Here is a 13,913-nt window from a genome sequence, read left to right on the forward strand (position 1 = left end):
GTCCCATGGTGCTTGCATTACTCACCGCTGGGCTTAGGGTTGCATTTCCCCAGGGACGGTTTGTCTTGACTTCTGCAGGCTCCCGGGAGGCACTGTTAACCTAGGAGCACATTGAGTTACCTCAGCCCTTGAGGTTTTTCTGACTACAGAGATAGCACGAATAATAGGACAGAACATTTGTGGGACTGGGGGTAGTTACCACTTTTAGGGGGAGAGCTATATCTTTTCCCTTTTGTCCATTGTCACTTTCTTTGCTGACCTTCTTGATAGGTAAGGCTTATTGCTAGCTAATTCTCGTGCAGAAGGGTAGCCATGAGTTCAGAGTCTTCTCCGAGATGGGCTGCTTTGGCAGGTTTCTGTGCGTGAGCCCACATCTCCTGCACAGCCTTCAAAAATCTCCAAGAGCTCAGGGCAAAGTCTGGCCACCCCACTTGCTTACCTCTTCAAGTTTCCAGTGTCCATTTGCTTTGGGCCTTTGAAAAATTTTCACTTTCTTGCTAGCTTGGTGATTCATCTAAAAAAATATTTTTGTAATTTTTCCAGCCGGGAGCTATTTTTATTGGGAGGACCACTCTAGTGCTCTTGTAAAGTAAAAGATGGATTTTTCCATAGATTTTTTTCTCATAAATATATTAAAATTGGGGTTTATTTGGTTATGATTTATATCTGGTGTATTCTAAGGCTTCAGAAATGAAAACGGAAGATGATTCAGCATTAATCTAATGTATGCTGCTCTTCTGACTGAAATAAAGAGTATTGTGAATCAAAACCCTGACTTAGAATTCCTTTTACCATCTTACAGTGCATACTCTAAAGCCAGGATGTTGGGGTGAGGAGCCATTACTGGTGTTTTTTAAATAAATACTTTTAATGTTTGTTTATTTTAGACACACACACACACACACACACACACACACACACACAGTGTGAGTGGGGGAGGGGCAGAGAGAGGGAGAGACACAGAATTCAAAGCAGGCTTCAGGCTCTGAGCTGTCCATGCAGAGCCCAATGAGGGGCTTGAACTCACAAAGGGTGAGTTCATCACCCAAGCACCCTCAATTTTGGTGTTTTAAAAATAACAACTTTCAATAATAATTTGGCGCTTAAAACAGTAAAAATCTATTGCTTTTTAAACTGTGAATTCACAAGACTAATTCTTTTTACATATTAGAGTTAGTGTCCTGTCTTTGAATGAACTTCTATAAGTATTGGATTAAGGGGCCAGTTGTTTGCTGTGCCTCTTTGAGGAAATCAATTCACTTTCTGTGCTTTAGCTCCTCTAATGTCAAGCAGCAATACCACAAACTTGGGCTTATAGGTAGGATTAAGTAGTTCCTGGAAAGCCCTTTGCATAATGCCTGGCACAAAATAATAATGGAGTAAACAGTAGCTGCTATGCATTCAATAATAGCCAAATTATGGAAAGAGCCTAAGTGTCCATCACCTGATGAGTGGATCAAGAAGATGTGGTTTATAATACAATGGAGTATTACATGGCAATGAGAAAGAATGAAATCTGGCCATTTGCAGCAACATGGATGGAACTGGAGGCTATTATGCCGAGTGAAATAAGTCAGTTAGGGAAAGCTATCATATGTTTTCACTCATGTGGATCTTGAAAAACTTAAGACAATGGAGGAAGGAAAGGGAGAAAAATAGTTGGAGGGAGGCAATAAGAGACTCAAGTACAGAGAATAAACTGAAGGTGGATTGTGGGGTAGGGGAGAGGGGGAAATGGGTGATGGGTGTGGAGGAGGGCACTGGGTGTTGTATGGAAGTCAATGTGACAATAACTTATATTTTAAAAAATCTCACAGAAAAAAGTGTCTTCTAAAAAACAAAGTCGCTGCTTTTGCCTCTCATGTCGTCTTTAACTTCAGAATCTTATTTTGTTCTAATGCCTTTTTCAGGTATGTGCCTGTCGAAGACCTGCTGGAAATCTATAAGAAGCTCTATGGCCGAGAAGTCATCACCAAAAGTGCGATTGTTGACTGTACATACCTTCAGTTCTTGGAAACGTAGGTGTCGCCCAGAGCAAGGCTCGCAGCCCATCTCAGTGTGACTTCCTTAGGGCGCTGTCTGACGTTTTAGTTTCCCAAGTTGGATTTTGGATTTATGGGATTTGATAGTTGCTACATGTTGATAGAATTTTTTCTTCACTATTTGCTTCGCTTCTTTATACAAACCCAACTCAGAGGCAAAATTCTCTTTTGTGTTGCAGGTATGGTGAGATGCTAGCTGTTTCCAAGGTAAGGGGTTCATTCTTCAGTATTCCAATGAATTCTTCAGAATCTCAGTTTAAAGCATCACAAACACACCAGGAAAAGCACTTATTGATAACCTTTCTTTTTCTCTGCTGTAGCTTTATCCCACGTATTCCAGAAAGTCCCCATTCTTGGTGGAACAATTTCAAGAATATTTCCTGGGGGGACTGGATGACATGGCCTATTGGTCCACGAACATCTACCGTCTGACGACCTTCATGTTAGAGAACGGGACCAGGTGAGATGCGGCTCTACTTGCGCAAGGTCCTCCTGCCCTGCCCCACTCTTCCCCGCTGTTGCTCAGGTTTTCAACTGATCAAATACAAGCGTTAAGTGCTAGCCTATCATAACCAAGGAGGGAGAGAAAGGAACTCCCATCTGGTTGCATGAGCTGCTGTCCCCAGCTTTAGGGACAGAGAGGTAGATCCTGCAGAACTGTGGTCCATAGGAGGGGCCCATGCCCACCCCTGTGCCGCGTCCCCTCTTCAGGGAGGACCCGAGCTGTGCACAGGTTCCGCAGCCAGGGCGCCTTGAGCCTCCTCTCCACCCGCTGCCATCTCGGGGTTAAGGGCTTTCACAGGGCACTGCCCCGGACCCCCGCCTCCAGAGTAAAAGGAGACCCGGATGGATGCATTTGTAAATCACAGCCTTCTGTGGGAGTCTGACATTCAGTCCACGGGGAACAGCGCCTGGAGGGCCAGCTCCCGCCCTGTCTATCCGGGATGAGGGTTAACCCGGGACTCTGGCCAGGGGCATGTGGGCCAGCGTCGCCCAGCCACTTCCGCCGCAGTAGACCTTGGGGCTCATGGAGGGTCCCAGCTGTACAAGGGAGCCAAGGGAACCCTCAGATCCGGCTTGCCACCACCCTGCTGGGTGGGCAGCCCCCATGCACTGCCCAACTGAGGGGGCATTGCAGGCGGCACCCCATGCAGAGGAGGCATGGGAGGAGAGGTCTGAGGCCAGGTCTGTACCAGATGGCGGCCTCCCCAGGTAAGCAGGATAGGGCTAGGGTATAAATCAGAGCGGCCCACATGTGTGTAGCTCTGGGATATTATATGCTGGATGCCATTCTTTTGCCCTTAAAAACATTTGCTAGTATTCGGGGCGCCTGGAGGGCTCCGTGGGTTAGGCGTCTGACTTTGCTCAGGTCATGATCTCACTGTTCGTGGGTTCAAGCCCCTCGTTGGACCCAGTGATGACAGCTCAGAGCTTGGAGCCTGCTTCAGATTCTGTGTCTCCCTCTCTTTTTCTGCATTTGTTTGTTTTAAAGATATTATTTCTTTTTAATTAAATTTTAAATTTACACCCAAGTTAGCATATAGTGCAAGAATGATTTCAGGAGTATATTCCAGGATTTCATCCCCCATGGATAACACCCAGTGCTCATCCCAACAAGCATCTTCCGTACTGTCCCTTACCCATGTAGCCTAGCCCCCCACCCACAACCCCTCCCGCAACCCTCTGTGCTCTGTATTTAAGTGTCTCTTATGTTTTGTCCCCGTCCTTGTTTTTAAATTATTTTTGGTTTCCTTCCCTTATGTTTATCTGTTTTGTATCTTAAATTCCACATAGGAGGAAGTCCTATGATACTTGGTTTTCTTTAATTTCGCTTAGCATAATGCCCTCTAGTTCCATCCACATAGTTACAAATGGCAGGATTTCATCTTTTGGATTGCTGAGTAATAGTCCATTGTGTATATATACCACATCTTCTTTATGCATTCATCCATCGATGGACATTTAAGCTCTTTCTATATTTTGGCTATTGTCGATAGCTCTGCTATAAACATTGGGGTGCATGTGCCCTTTTGAAACAGCACACCTGTATCCCTTGGATAAATACCTAGTAGTGCAATTGCTGGGTCATAGGATAGTTCTAGTTTTAATTTTTTGAGGAGCATCCATACTGTTCTCCAGAGTGGCTGCACCAGTTTGCATTCCCACCAGCTGTACAAAAGAGATCCTCTTTCTCCGCATCCTCACCAGCATCTGTTGTTACCTGAGTTGTTAATGTTAGACATTCTGACAGGTGTGAGGTGGTATCTCGTTGTTTTGATTTGTATTTCCCTGATGATGAGTGATACTGAGTATTTTTTCATGTGTCAGTTGGCCATCTGGATGTCCTCTTTGGAGAAGTGTCTATTCATGTCTTTTGCCCATTTCTTCACTGGATTATTTGTTTTTAAGGTGTTGAACTTGATAAGTTCCTTATAGACTTTGGATACTAACCCTTTATCTGATATGTTGTTTGCAAATATCTTCTTCTTTGGAGAAGATATTCATGTCTTTTGCCCATTTCTTCACTGGATTATTTGTTTTTGAGGTATTGATAAGTTCCTTATAGACTTTGGATACTAACCCTTTATCTGATATGTTGTTTGCAAATATCTTCTCCCCTTCCATTGGTTGCCTTTTAGTTTTGTTGATTGCTTCCTTTGCCGTGCAGAAGCTTTTTATTTTGATGAGGTCCCAATAATTCATTTTTGCTTTTGTTTCCCTTGTCTCTGGAAACGTGTTAATTAAGAAGTTGGTGCGGCCAGTGTCAAAAAGGTTTTTGCCTGCTTTTTCCTCCAGGATTTTTATGGCTTCCTGTCTTATGCTTAGGTCTTTCATCCATTTTGAGTTTATTTTTGTGTATGGTGTAAGAAAGTGGTCCAGGTTCATTTTTCTGCATGTAGCTGTCCAGTTTTCCCAGCACCACTTGCTGAAGACTGTATTTATTCCATTGGATATTTTTCCTGTTTTGTCAAAGATGAGTTGGTCATATGTTTGTGGGTCAATTTCTGGGTTCTCTATTCTGTTCCATTGATCTGAGTGTCATATTAACTTGATGATTACAGCTTTGTAATACATCTTTAAGTCTGAGACTGTGGTGCCTCCTCCTTTGGTTTTTGGGATCTTTGGCTCTTTGGGGTCTTTGGTGGTTCTATACAAATTTTAGGATGGCTCTGTGAAGAATGATGGTGTTATTTTGATAGGGATTGCATTGAATATGTAGATTGCTTTGGGTAATATCAACATCTTAACAATATTCTTCCAGTCCCGGAGCATGGAATATTTTTCCGTGTTTTGTATCTTCTTCAATTTCTTTCATAAGCTTCCTATAGTTATCAGTGTATAGATTTTTCACCTCTTTGGTTAGGTTTATTCCTAGGTATTTTATGGGTTTTGGTATAATTGTAAATGGAATAGATACCTGAATTTCTCTTTCTGTTGCTTCATTATTGGTGTGTAGGAATGCAACTGATTTATGTGCATTGATTTCATATATTGTGACTTTGCTGAATTCATGGATTAGTTCTAGCAGTTTTTTTGGTGGAATCTTATGGGTTTTCCATATAGAGTATCATGTTGTCTTCAAAGAGTAAAAGTTTGACTTCTTCCTTGCTGATTTGGATGCCTTTTATCCTTTTGTGTTGTCTGATTGCTGAGGTTAGAACTTCCAATATATGTTGAATAACCGTGATGAGACTGGACATTCCCATCTTGTTCCTGACCTTAGGAAGGAACTTCTCAGTTTTTTTCCCATTGAGGATGATATTAGCAGTGTATCTTTAATATATGGCTTTTATGATCTTAGGGTATGATCCTTATTCCCTACTTTCTTGAGGGTTTTTATCAAGAAAGGATGCTGTGTTTTGTCAAATGTTTTCTCTGTATCGATTGAGATCATGTGGTTCTTGTCGTTTCTTTTATTGATGTAATGTATCACATTGGTTGTTTTGCAGATATTGAACCAGCCCTGCATCCTAGGTATAAATCCCACTTGGTTGTGGTGAATAATTCTTTAATTGTTGGATCTGGTCAACTAGTATCTTGTTGAGGATTTTTGCATCCATGTTCATCAGGGAAATAGTTCTCCTTTTTAGTGGGATCTTTGGTTTTGGAATCAAAGTAATGCTGGGTCAATAGAACGAGTTTGTAAATTTTCCTTCCATTTCTATTTTTTGGAACACTTCAAAAGAATAGGTGTCAACTCTTCTTTAAATGTCTGGTAGAATCCCCCTGGGAGGCCATCTGGCCCTGGACTCTTGTTTGTTGGGATATCTTTGATTACTAATTCAATTTCTTTACTGGTTATAGGTCTGTTTAAATTTTCTATTTCTTCATATTTCAGTTTTGGTAGTTTATAAGTTTCTAGGAATTTGTCCATGTTTTCCAGATTGCCCATTTTATTGACATATAGTTGCTCATAATAGTCTCTTCTTATTGTTTGTATTTCTGCAGTGTTGGTTGTGATCTCTCTATTCTTGATTTTCTATATTTGGGTCCATTTTCTTTTTGATCAAACAGGCTAGGGGTCTATCAATTTTGTTAATTCTTTGAAAGAACCAGCTTTGGGTTTCGATCTGTTCTACTGTTTTTTGTTTGTTTGTTTTTTGATTTTGATAGCATTGATTTCTGCTCTAATCCTTATTATTTCCCATCTTCTGCTGTTTTGTGTTTTATTTGCTGTTATTTTTCCAGTTCTTTAAGGTGTAAGGTTATGTTGTGTATCTGAGACCTTTCTTCCTTCTTTAGGAAGGCCTGGATTGCTATATACTTCCCTCTTTTGACCACCTTTGCTGCATCCCAGGGGTTTGGGGCTGTGGCTTTATCATTCTCATTGGCTTCCATGTACTTTTTAATTTCCTCTGTAACTTCTTGGCTATCCCATTCATTCTTTAGCAGGATGTTTTTTAGTGTCCACATATTTGTTGTCTTTCCAAATTTTTTCTTGTGGTTGATTCTGAGTTTCATAGTGTTGTGATCTGAAAATATGCACAGTATGATCTCGGTCTTTTTGTACTTCTTGAGGGCTGATTTGTGTCCCAGCATGTGATCTATTCTGGAGAATGTTCCATGTGCACTCGAGAAGAATGTGGATTCTGGTGCTTTAGGGTGAAATGCTCTGAATATATCTGTTAAGTCCATGTGGTCCAGTGTGTCATTCAAAGCCGTTACTTCCTTGTGGATTTTCTGTTTAGGTGATCTGTCTATTGCTGTAAGTGGGTTGTTGAAGTCCCCTTCTATAATGGTATTATTATCAATGACTTTATGTTTGTGATTGATTTGTATAGTTGGGTGCTTTCACGTTTGCAGCATAAATGTTTACAATAGTTAGAAATTCATGGTTGATAGACCCCTTAATTATGATATAATGCCCTTCTTCATCTCTTGTTATGGTCTTTATATTAAAACCCAGATAGTCTGCTATAAGTATGGCTACTCTGGCTTTATTTATTTTGTGAATATTAGCATGATAAATGATTTTCCATCCCCTTACATTCAATGTGAAGGTGTCTTTATGTCTAAAATGGGTCTCTTGTAAACAGCATATTGATGGATCTTGTTTTCTTATCCATTCTGTTACCTTATGATAACAGATTGGACCGTCTTTTGATTGGAGTGGTTAGTCCATTGACCTTTAGAGTGAGTACTGAAAGATAGGAATTTATTGTCATTATGTTGCCTGTAGAGTCGGAGTTTCTGGTGATGTTCTCTGGTCCTTTCTAGTCTTTGTTGCTATTGGTCCTTTTTGTTTTGTTTTGTCTTTTCTCCCCTCAGAGAGTCTCCTTAAAATTTATTTGCAGGGCTGGTTTAGTGGTCATGAACTCCTTTAGTTTTTGTTTGTCTGGAAAACTTTTTATCTCTCCTTCTATTTTGAATAACAGCCTTGCTGGGTAAAGAATTCTTGGCTGCATATTTTTTGGATTCAGCACATTGAATATATCCTACCACTCCTTTCTGGCCTGCCAAGTTTCTATGGATAGGTCTGTGCGAACCTGATCTGTCTTCCCTTGTAGGTTAAGGACTTTTTTCCCTTCCTGCTTTCAGGATTCTTTCTTTGCCTGTTTTTGTGAATTTGACTATGATATGCTTTGTTGATGACTGGTTTTTGTGGTATCTAATGTGAGTTCTCTGTGTTTCCTGAATTTTGATGTCTGTGTCTTTCCCTAGGTTAGGAAACTTTTGCACTAAGATTTACTCATATAACCCTTCTACCCCTTTTTCTCTCTCTTCATCTTCTGGGACACCTATGATTCAGGAGTCCCAGAAAAAATTAAATTTTTAAAAAATATTTTTGAGAGAGAAAGTGAATGGGGAGGGGAGACATAATTTGAAGTAGGCTCCAGGCTCTGAGCTGTCAGCACAGAGTCTGACTTGGGGCTCAAAATCACAAACCATGAGATCATGACCTGAGCTGAAATTAAGAGTCTGACACTTAACCAATTGAGCCAGCCAGGCTCAGTTTTATTTATTTTTGAGAGCGTGCAAGCAGGGGAGGGACAGAGAGAGAGGGACAGAGGATCTAAAGCAGACTGTGCACTGACAGTAGCAAGTCTGATGTGGGCCTCAAATCCATGACCACGAGGTCATGACCTGAGTCAACGTTGAATGCTTAACCAACTGAGCCACCCAGGCGCCCCTAAAGATTTTATTTATATGTGATCTTTCTACCCAACATGGGATGTGAATTCACAAACCCAAAATCAAGAGTTGCATGCTCTTCAGACTGAGCCAATCAGATGCCCCAACACTTACTTGTTTTATAAAGTCCGTGTGTAATAATCCTCAAGTGGAGAACAGTTTTGATGTTTGTTTTGGGAAGGTTGTCCAAGTCACTATGGACGGCTAGAGCTTCCTCTCTAATTAGGAGAACTATTTGAGAAGAAACAGGTTTGTCTCTTGATTTCCATTCTAATTTATCAAGGCGGAAAGTTCCGTGAATTGATTGCCTCTTCACACACACAAAGGAAGATTCATCAGAATTTGTGGAACTTGATGGGAAATTTGGAGAGAGGCTCCAAAGGGGACGCAAATTCATAAGTGAAAGAAACAATGTGTACACTGTCCCATTATAAGCATTCCTCAGCTTACCAATAATTGTCTTCCAAAGCAAATTTGTTGCTTTAAGCTCCTAGTGTTTTTTCCTAAAGAAACAGTGGAAGGCTGGTAGTTGTTTCCAGCCAGAGCTCTGCATAATTCCCCGATGATGTGTGACTGTGGTGTTCTTGCTACAAGGCCGCCATCTGAGTCCTGGCATCGGAGAACGGAGAATTTGAGGAAGAAGCTTATCTGAAGCTGGAAGCTGGCCCCAAGAGAGGGGACTTTGACTAGAAGTTCGCCTTCAGCTTCTTCCCGCCTCATTTTCTGAATTCCTTGTCCCGTGACTGGTCCTTGCCCCATAGGATGGGCTCTAAACTGTCGTGGTCTTTCTCTAGAACAGACTTTTAAAAAAAATATTAATTTTTGAGAGAGTGTGAGCAGGGCAGGGGCAGAGAGGTGGACAGAGAATCCTACATGGGCTCTGAGCCAAGTGCGGGGCTTTGACTTATAAACCCTCAAATCCTGACCTGAAGTGATGTTGGACGCTCAACCAACTGAGCCACCCAGGTGCCCCAAGAACAAACTTGTAATGTAATACCCCTTGCTTAGTACTTCCTTCTAGAGGGAGAGGGAAAGTTCGCCTCTTACATTGTCTCAATGGCCGTGTCAGTTTACAAATCTTTGTTTTTAAAGGAATGAGAAAGTAAGACCCATTCAGGCATATGTGGGCATAATCGGCAGAGAGGCGGGCTGTTGGGAATCTGTTTCTTTTCGTCTCCAACTCCTAGAGGGTTCATGGGAGTGTGGGGCAGCGGAACAGGTGCATGGGCAGAGGAGGGCAACTTGAGATGGGGTGGGTGGGGCAGGTGCATGGGAAGGGGGGAGGGCGACTGAGATGGGGTGAGTGGGGCAGGTACACAAGGGGAGAGGGTGATGTGAGATGGGGTGAGTGGGGCAGGTGCAGGGGAAGGGGGGAGGGTGATGTGAGATGGGGTGAGCGGGGCAGGTGCAGGGGAGGGGGGAGGGCGGCTGAGATGGGGTGAGCGGGGCGCGGGGCATGGGGCTGCCTGTGTCACCAGGAGCTGCCTGCAGGCAGCTCATGCAGCCTCACCACGGAGGCCCCGGTTCTTCTAGTGTGTCTGGCTCCATCATCAATGCCTCTAGACTAAGACTTCTGGGGTGGCTTTAGGTACCCCACCGATTCCCAGTAAAATACGTGCCTGGAAAGCAGGTGCTAGGAGAATGCCTGATTCATCTGTTTCCCCAGCGACTGCAGTCTGCCCGAGAACCCTCTGTTCATTGCCTGTGGCGGCCAGCAGACCAGCGCCCCGGGGTAAGTGGATCCCGAATTGTTCTTAGAGCAAGGACATCAAAACAAAGAGCGCATGGAAGGGTGCTCAGTAGACCTGAAAACATGGGGTGTGTGGACCAGGAGATACGTAGGTTCAAGGTCCAGGTCCCCCACTTACAGCCATGTGATTTTCAAACAGTTTGCTTAAATTTTTTGAGGTGGAATTTCCTCCTTTGGCAAAATAGAAAAAAACCTATGTCCATGTTCCCAGAATCATGGCCTGGATTTCATGCAAGAATGGATGGGAAGCATTTAGTACATCAGTGAGCTGCTCACCGAAGAATAAAAATGGTAGTTAATGGTATTATTACTATCATTGGTAGTCTACCTAAACTTCACCCAAATTTCACCCTGAAAAGTAGTCCTCGAGGCGACAAGGTGAGGAGAAGATTCCCTGGTCGCTCCTGAGGGAGAGGGCTAGAGGGCCTGACGTGTGTTCTGGGGTGGGGGGGTGTCCCTCCCGGGCCCCCATCCCCACCACGTGCTCTTACAACTGCATTCGTAGTCTGCATCTCAGTAAAAAAAAGCAAGAGCATGTCCCCTCCGCTGGCTGCCAGGAGCCGGCTTAGGCGGTGAGGCCTCGGCGTGAGCAGGACGGAAACCCTCCCTGCCCGCCCAGGTGCGCCTCCGGCAGGTGGACATGTGCTCAACAGGACTCATGAATCCTCTCCGCTGTCAGCGAGGACCGGGAGGTACCACAAAGTGTCCTGACCCGGTCCCTGGAGAGCCCTTGGTGCCGAAGTGGCGTTTCAATAGACAGTTCAGGGGGAGCTAGGGGGAGGTACTCCTACGACCTTGCAGTGAAGGGCCCTGGGGTAAGAGAGAGCACAGAGCTTCAGGGCAGCAGAGGTGCAGAGAGGCTCAGCGAAGTGGTGACGCTTTAATTGATTTAAATTGGCTACGTCTTTTTTTTTTTTTTTTTTTCTAATGTAACTGAATTGAACGCCTCTGGCTCGGGCTTGTAGTGTCTAGGTTGTCAGAGTCCCTTCACCCTCTGGTGCTGTACACGGGCCCTTCCGTTCATTCCTGTTCCCCCGCTTCTCTGCCCATCTGGCTTGTTGTCTCTTAAAATCTATGACTTTGAAAACATACTTTAATTGTACGATTCATTCTAGTGTGTCTTTGAAGATAAATAAGGGTGCCTGCATACCAGCATCCTAAATACCTACCGACTAGGTCTTTTTTAAGTAGTTTAAAAAAAAATATTTATTTTTGAGAGAGACAGAGCATGAGTAGGGGGAGGGGCAGAGAGAGACAGAGACACAGAATCTGAAGCCGCTCCAGGCTCCGAGCTATTGTCACAGAGCCCGAGTGGGGGCTCGAACTCCCCGTGAGATTGACCTGAGCCAAAGTCAGATGCTTAACTGACAGAGCCACCCAGGCGCTCCACCTACCAACTATTTCTTGACCATTTGTGTGAAATACTGAAATGCCTTTTTTTTTTTTAAAGTAATCTGGAAGCAATTTATGCCCTAAGATTTTGAGGCTCCAGCAAGCAGTTTTTTTTTTGTTTGTTTGGGTTTTTTTTTGTTTGTTAATAAGCACTGGCTCTTAAACCTTGGAAATGTGTCCACTAAGATTCTGTGGACTGTCCTGTGAAGGTCTTTCTCCTTCACCTTCCAGATAGCAGGATGTTGTCTTTCACCCGTGATGGACCTGACTTCATGTCCATCATTTGTCGGCCTGTTGTCTTCTCAATCTGTCCCATGTTGTTCTCCATTTCAGCAGCTCAAAAGCAGAGAAAAGTGATTTCCATAGGAATTTGACTGCATCCCTCACTAAAGAGGCTGGAAAAAATATAAACTATACAGAAAGAGGAGTGTTCTTCCGTGTGGATTCCTGGACCTCGGTAAGAGTTTTCTGCTTCTTGTGGGGGGAGGAGGCGAGCTGCCCCCTGTGATCTTGACCTGCAGACACACTGGCTTTTCCATTGTTCACTGAGCATCCTGTGTCATGCAGGTCAGCAAATACCCTTGGCCTCCAAATCTGGTTTTCTCCTAAGATGTGAGTCTGGATCTTGTGGCCTTTGGCAAGTCTCATGGAGCCCAAGGTGGCCCGACAGACGCTGCGTATGAAATCCATCTGTGCGATCATCTTTTAAGTGTCAGACACTTGGGCACCTGGGTGGCTCAGTTGGTTAATCTTCCAACTTTGGCTCAGATCATGATCTTGAAGTCCGCTGGTTCTCGCTCTGTGTTGGGCTTTGTGCTGACAGCTCGGAGCCTGGAGCCTGCTTTGGATTCTCTGTCTCCCTCTCTCTGCCCTGCTCATGCTTGGTCTTTCTTGGTCTCTCAAAAATTAATAATTTAAAAAAGTTAAGTGTCCGACACTCAACTGGGCATGTAAGACGAAAGGGAAGTGGACTGTGACCTTGAGAATAGCTGTCTGCTTGGTGTGATACGGACACAGATGATTGTACGTAAGTGGTATGCAACAAACAACACGCGCGTGGGGAATGCTCTGCCTGTGAGACAAAACTTCCATCTCGGCTGTCAATCAGAGAAGGCTGCATGGTGGAGGTGGCATTTGACTTAGGCTGTGAATAGGAGATAGTGTTTCATCAGTGAGCATGTATCTCTGGCAGTGGGTTGGGAAAGTTTGTGGGTATTTGGAGGTGTGAGTAGACTTGGCCTGGAAAACAAGACAAGGGACACGAGGTTCTTGGAGAAGTTTGGGAAAGCGCTGTACTGTGAGAGAGCTCTTAACGTTGGCAGAAGGGTTCACGTGACATCATCTAAACGGTGCCTCTGGGGGTTGGGCAGGGGCCTGGGCGCGTCTGCTCTGTGGGTGTGCAGCCAGTGCCAACATGGGGGGGCCTGTAGCCGCCCTGAGGAGGGCCCCTTACCTGAGTTAGGATTTTAACCTGGTTAAGATTCCTATTAGCTATTGAACTGGGGGCTCCGTGCTTTCGGTTTGCACTGGGCTCGCGCATTCCGCAGCCAGTTCTGACCTGGGACCCTCAGTCCCGGGCCTCTCCATCTTGTCCTAGTTACTCGGATCTGTCTCTTTCGTGAAAAGGCAAGTCCTATAGGAGACGGGCTTTATGTTCCTGAGGCCTGTCGTGGTGCCTGGCACACAGCAGGCGCCGATTAAATGCTTCCCGGATGGAAAAGCAAGGCAGAGCTGGGTGTTAGGATGGGTGTGTGTGCGCAGCCTGCCAGGGGGCTGGAGGGGAAACCGGGAGGCACAGCGCTTTGCTGCAGGGCCCTTGGCGGGCTCTCCTCTGGGGCCTGGCTGCCTGGGGCTCTCCCCTGCTCTGGTCGATGCCACTGCGTCCGCGGCAGCCCTCGGAATTCGCATGTGGTCTCATGACGCCTGTGGGTGGATTTAGAGTTGTATCTGCTGGACTTGGAAGGATCTAGTATGCGGCCAGGTCACTCGGGGCCACTCGGGTCTGTGTGAGCGCAGTAAGGACAAGTGAGCGTCCCCATGCTGGGGACCTCGTCTTACGTCCCTGCTCTGCCGCTGAGCTCCCGTGCCTGACGTGC

At 44.7% G+C, this 13,913-nt stretch overlaps 1 protein-coding gene across 5 annotated transcripts in view; it reads left to right on the plus strand.

Annotated features, from left to right (window-relative positions):
• The window catches only part of GPLD1 (glycosylphosphatidylinositol specific phospholipase D1), a 63,827-nt gene that overhangs the window by 30,934 nt on the left and 18,980 nt on the right, over positions 1-13,913 (plus strand). For 3 of the 5 annotated variants that reach the window (XM_029943428.1, XM_029943430.1, XM_029943433.1), the window contains 5 exons: positions 1,911-2,018; positions 2,222-2,249; positions 2,363-2,502; positions 10,342-10,407; positions 12,151-12,274. In XM_029943428.1, coding sequence (XP_029799288.1) covers positions 1,911-2,018; positions 2,222-2,249; positions 2,363-2,502; positions 10,342-10,407; positions 12,151-12,274 — 466 coding nt within the window. The remainder of the gene's footprint in view (positions 1-1,910; positions 2,019-2,221; positions 2,250-2,362; positions 2,503-10,341; positions 10,408-12,150; positions 12,275-13,913) is intronic. The other 2 variants (XM_029943429.1, XM_029943431.1) reach the window with 1 other exon arrangement.

The sequence above is a fragment of the Suricata suricatta genome, chromosome 7 (assembly GCF_006229205.1).
Source record: "Suricata suricatta isolate VVHF042 chromosome 7, meerkat_22Aug2017_6uvM2_HiC, whole genome shotgun sequence".
NCBI classification, from domain to species: Eukaryota; Metazoa; Chordata; class Mammalia; order Carnivora; family Herpestidae; genus Suricata; species Suricata suricatta.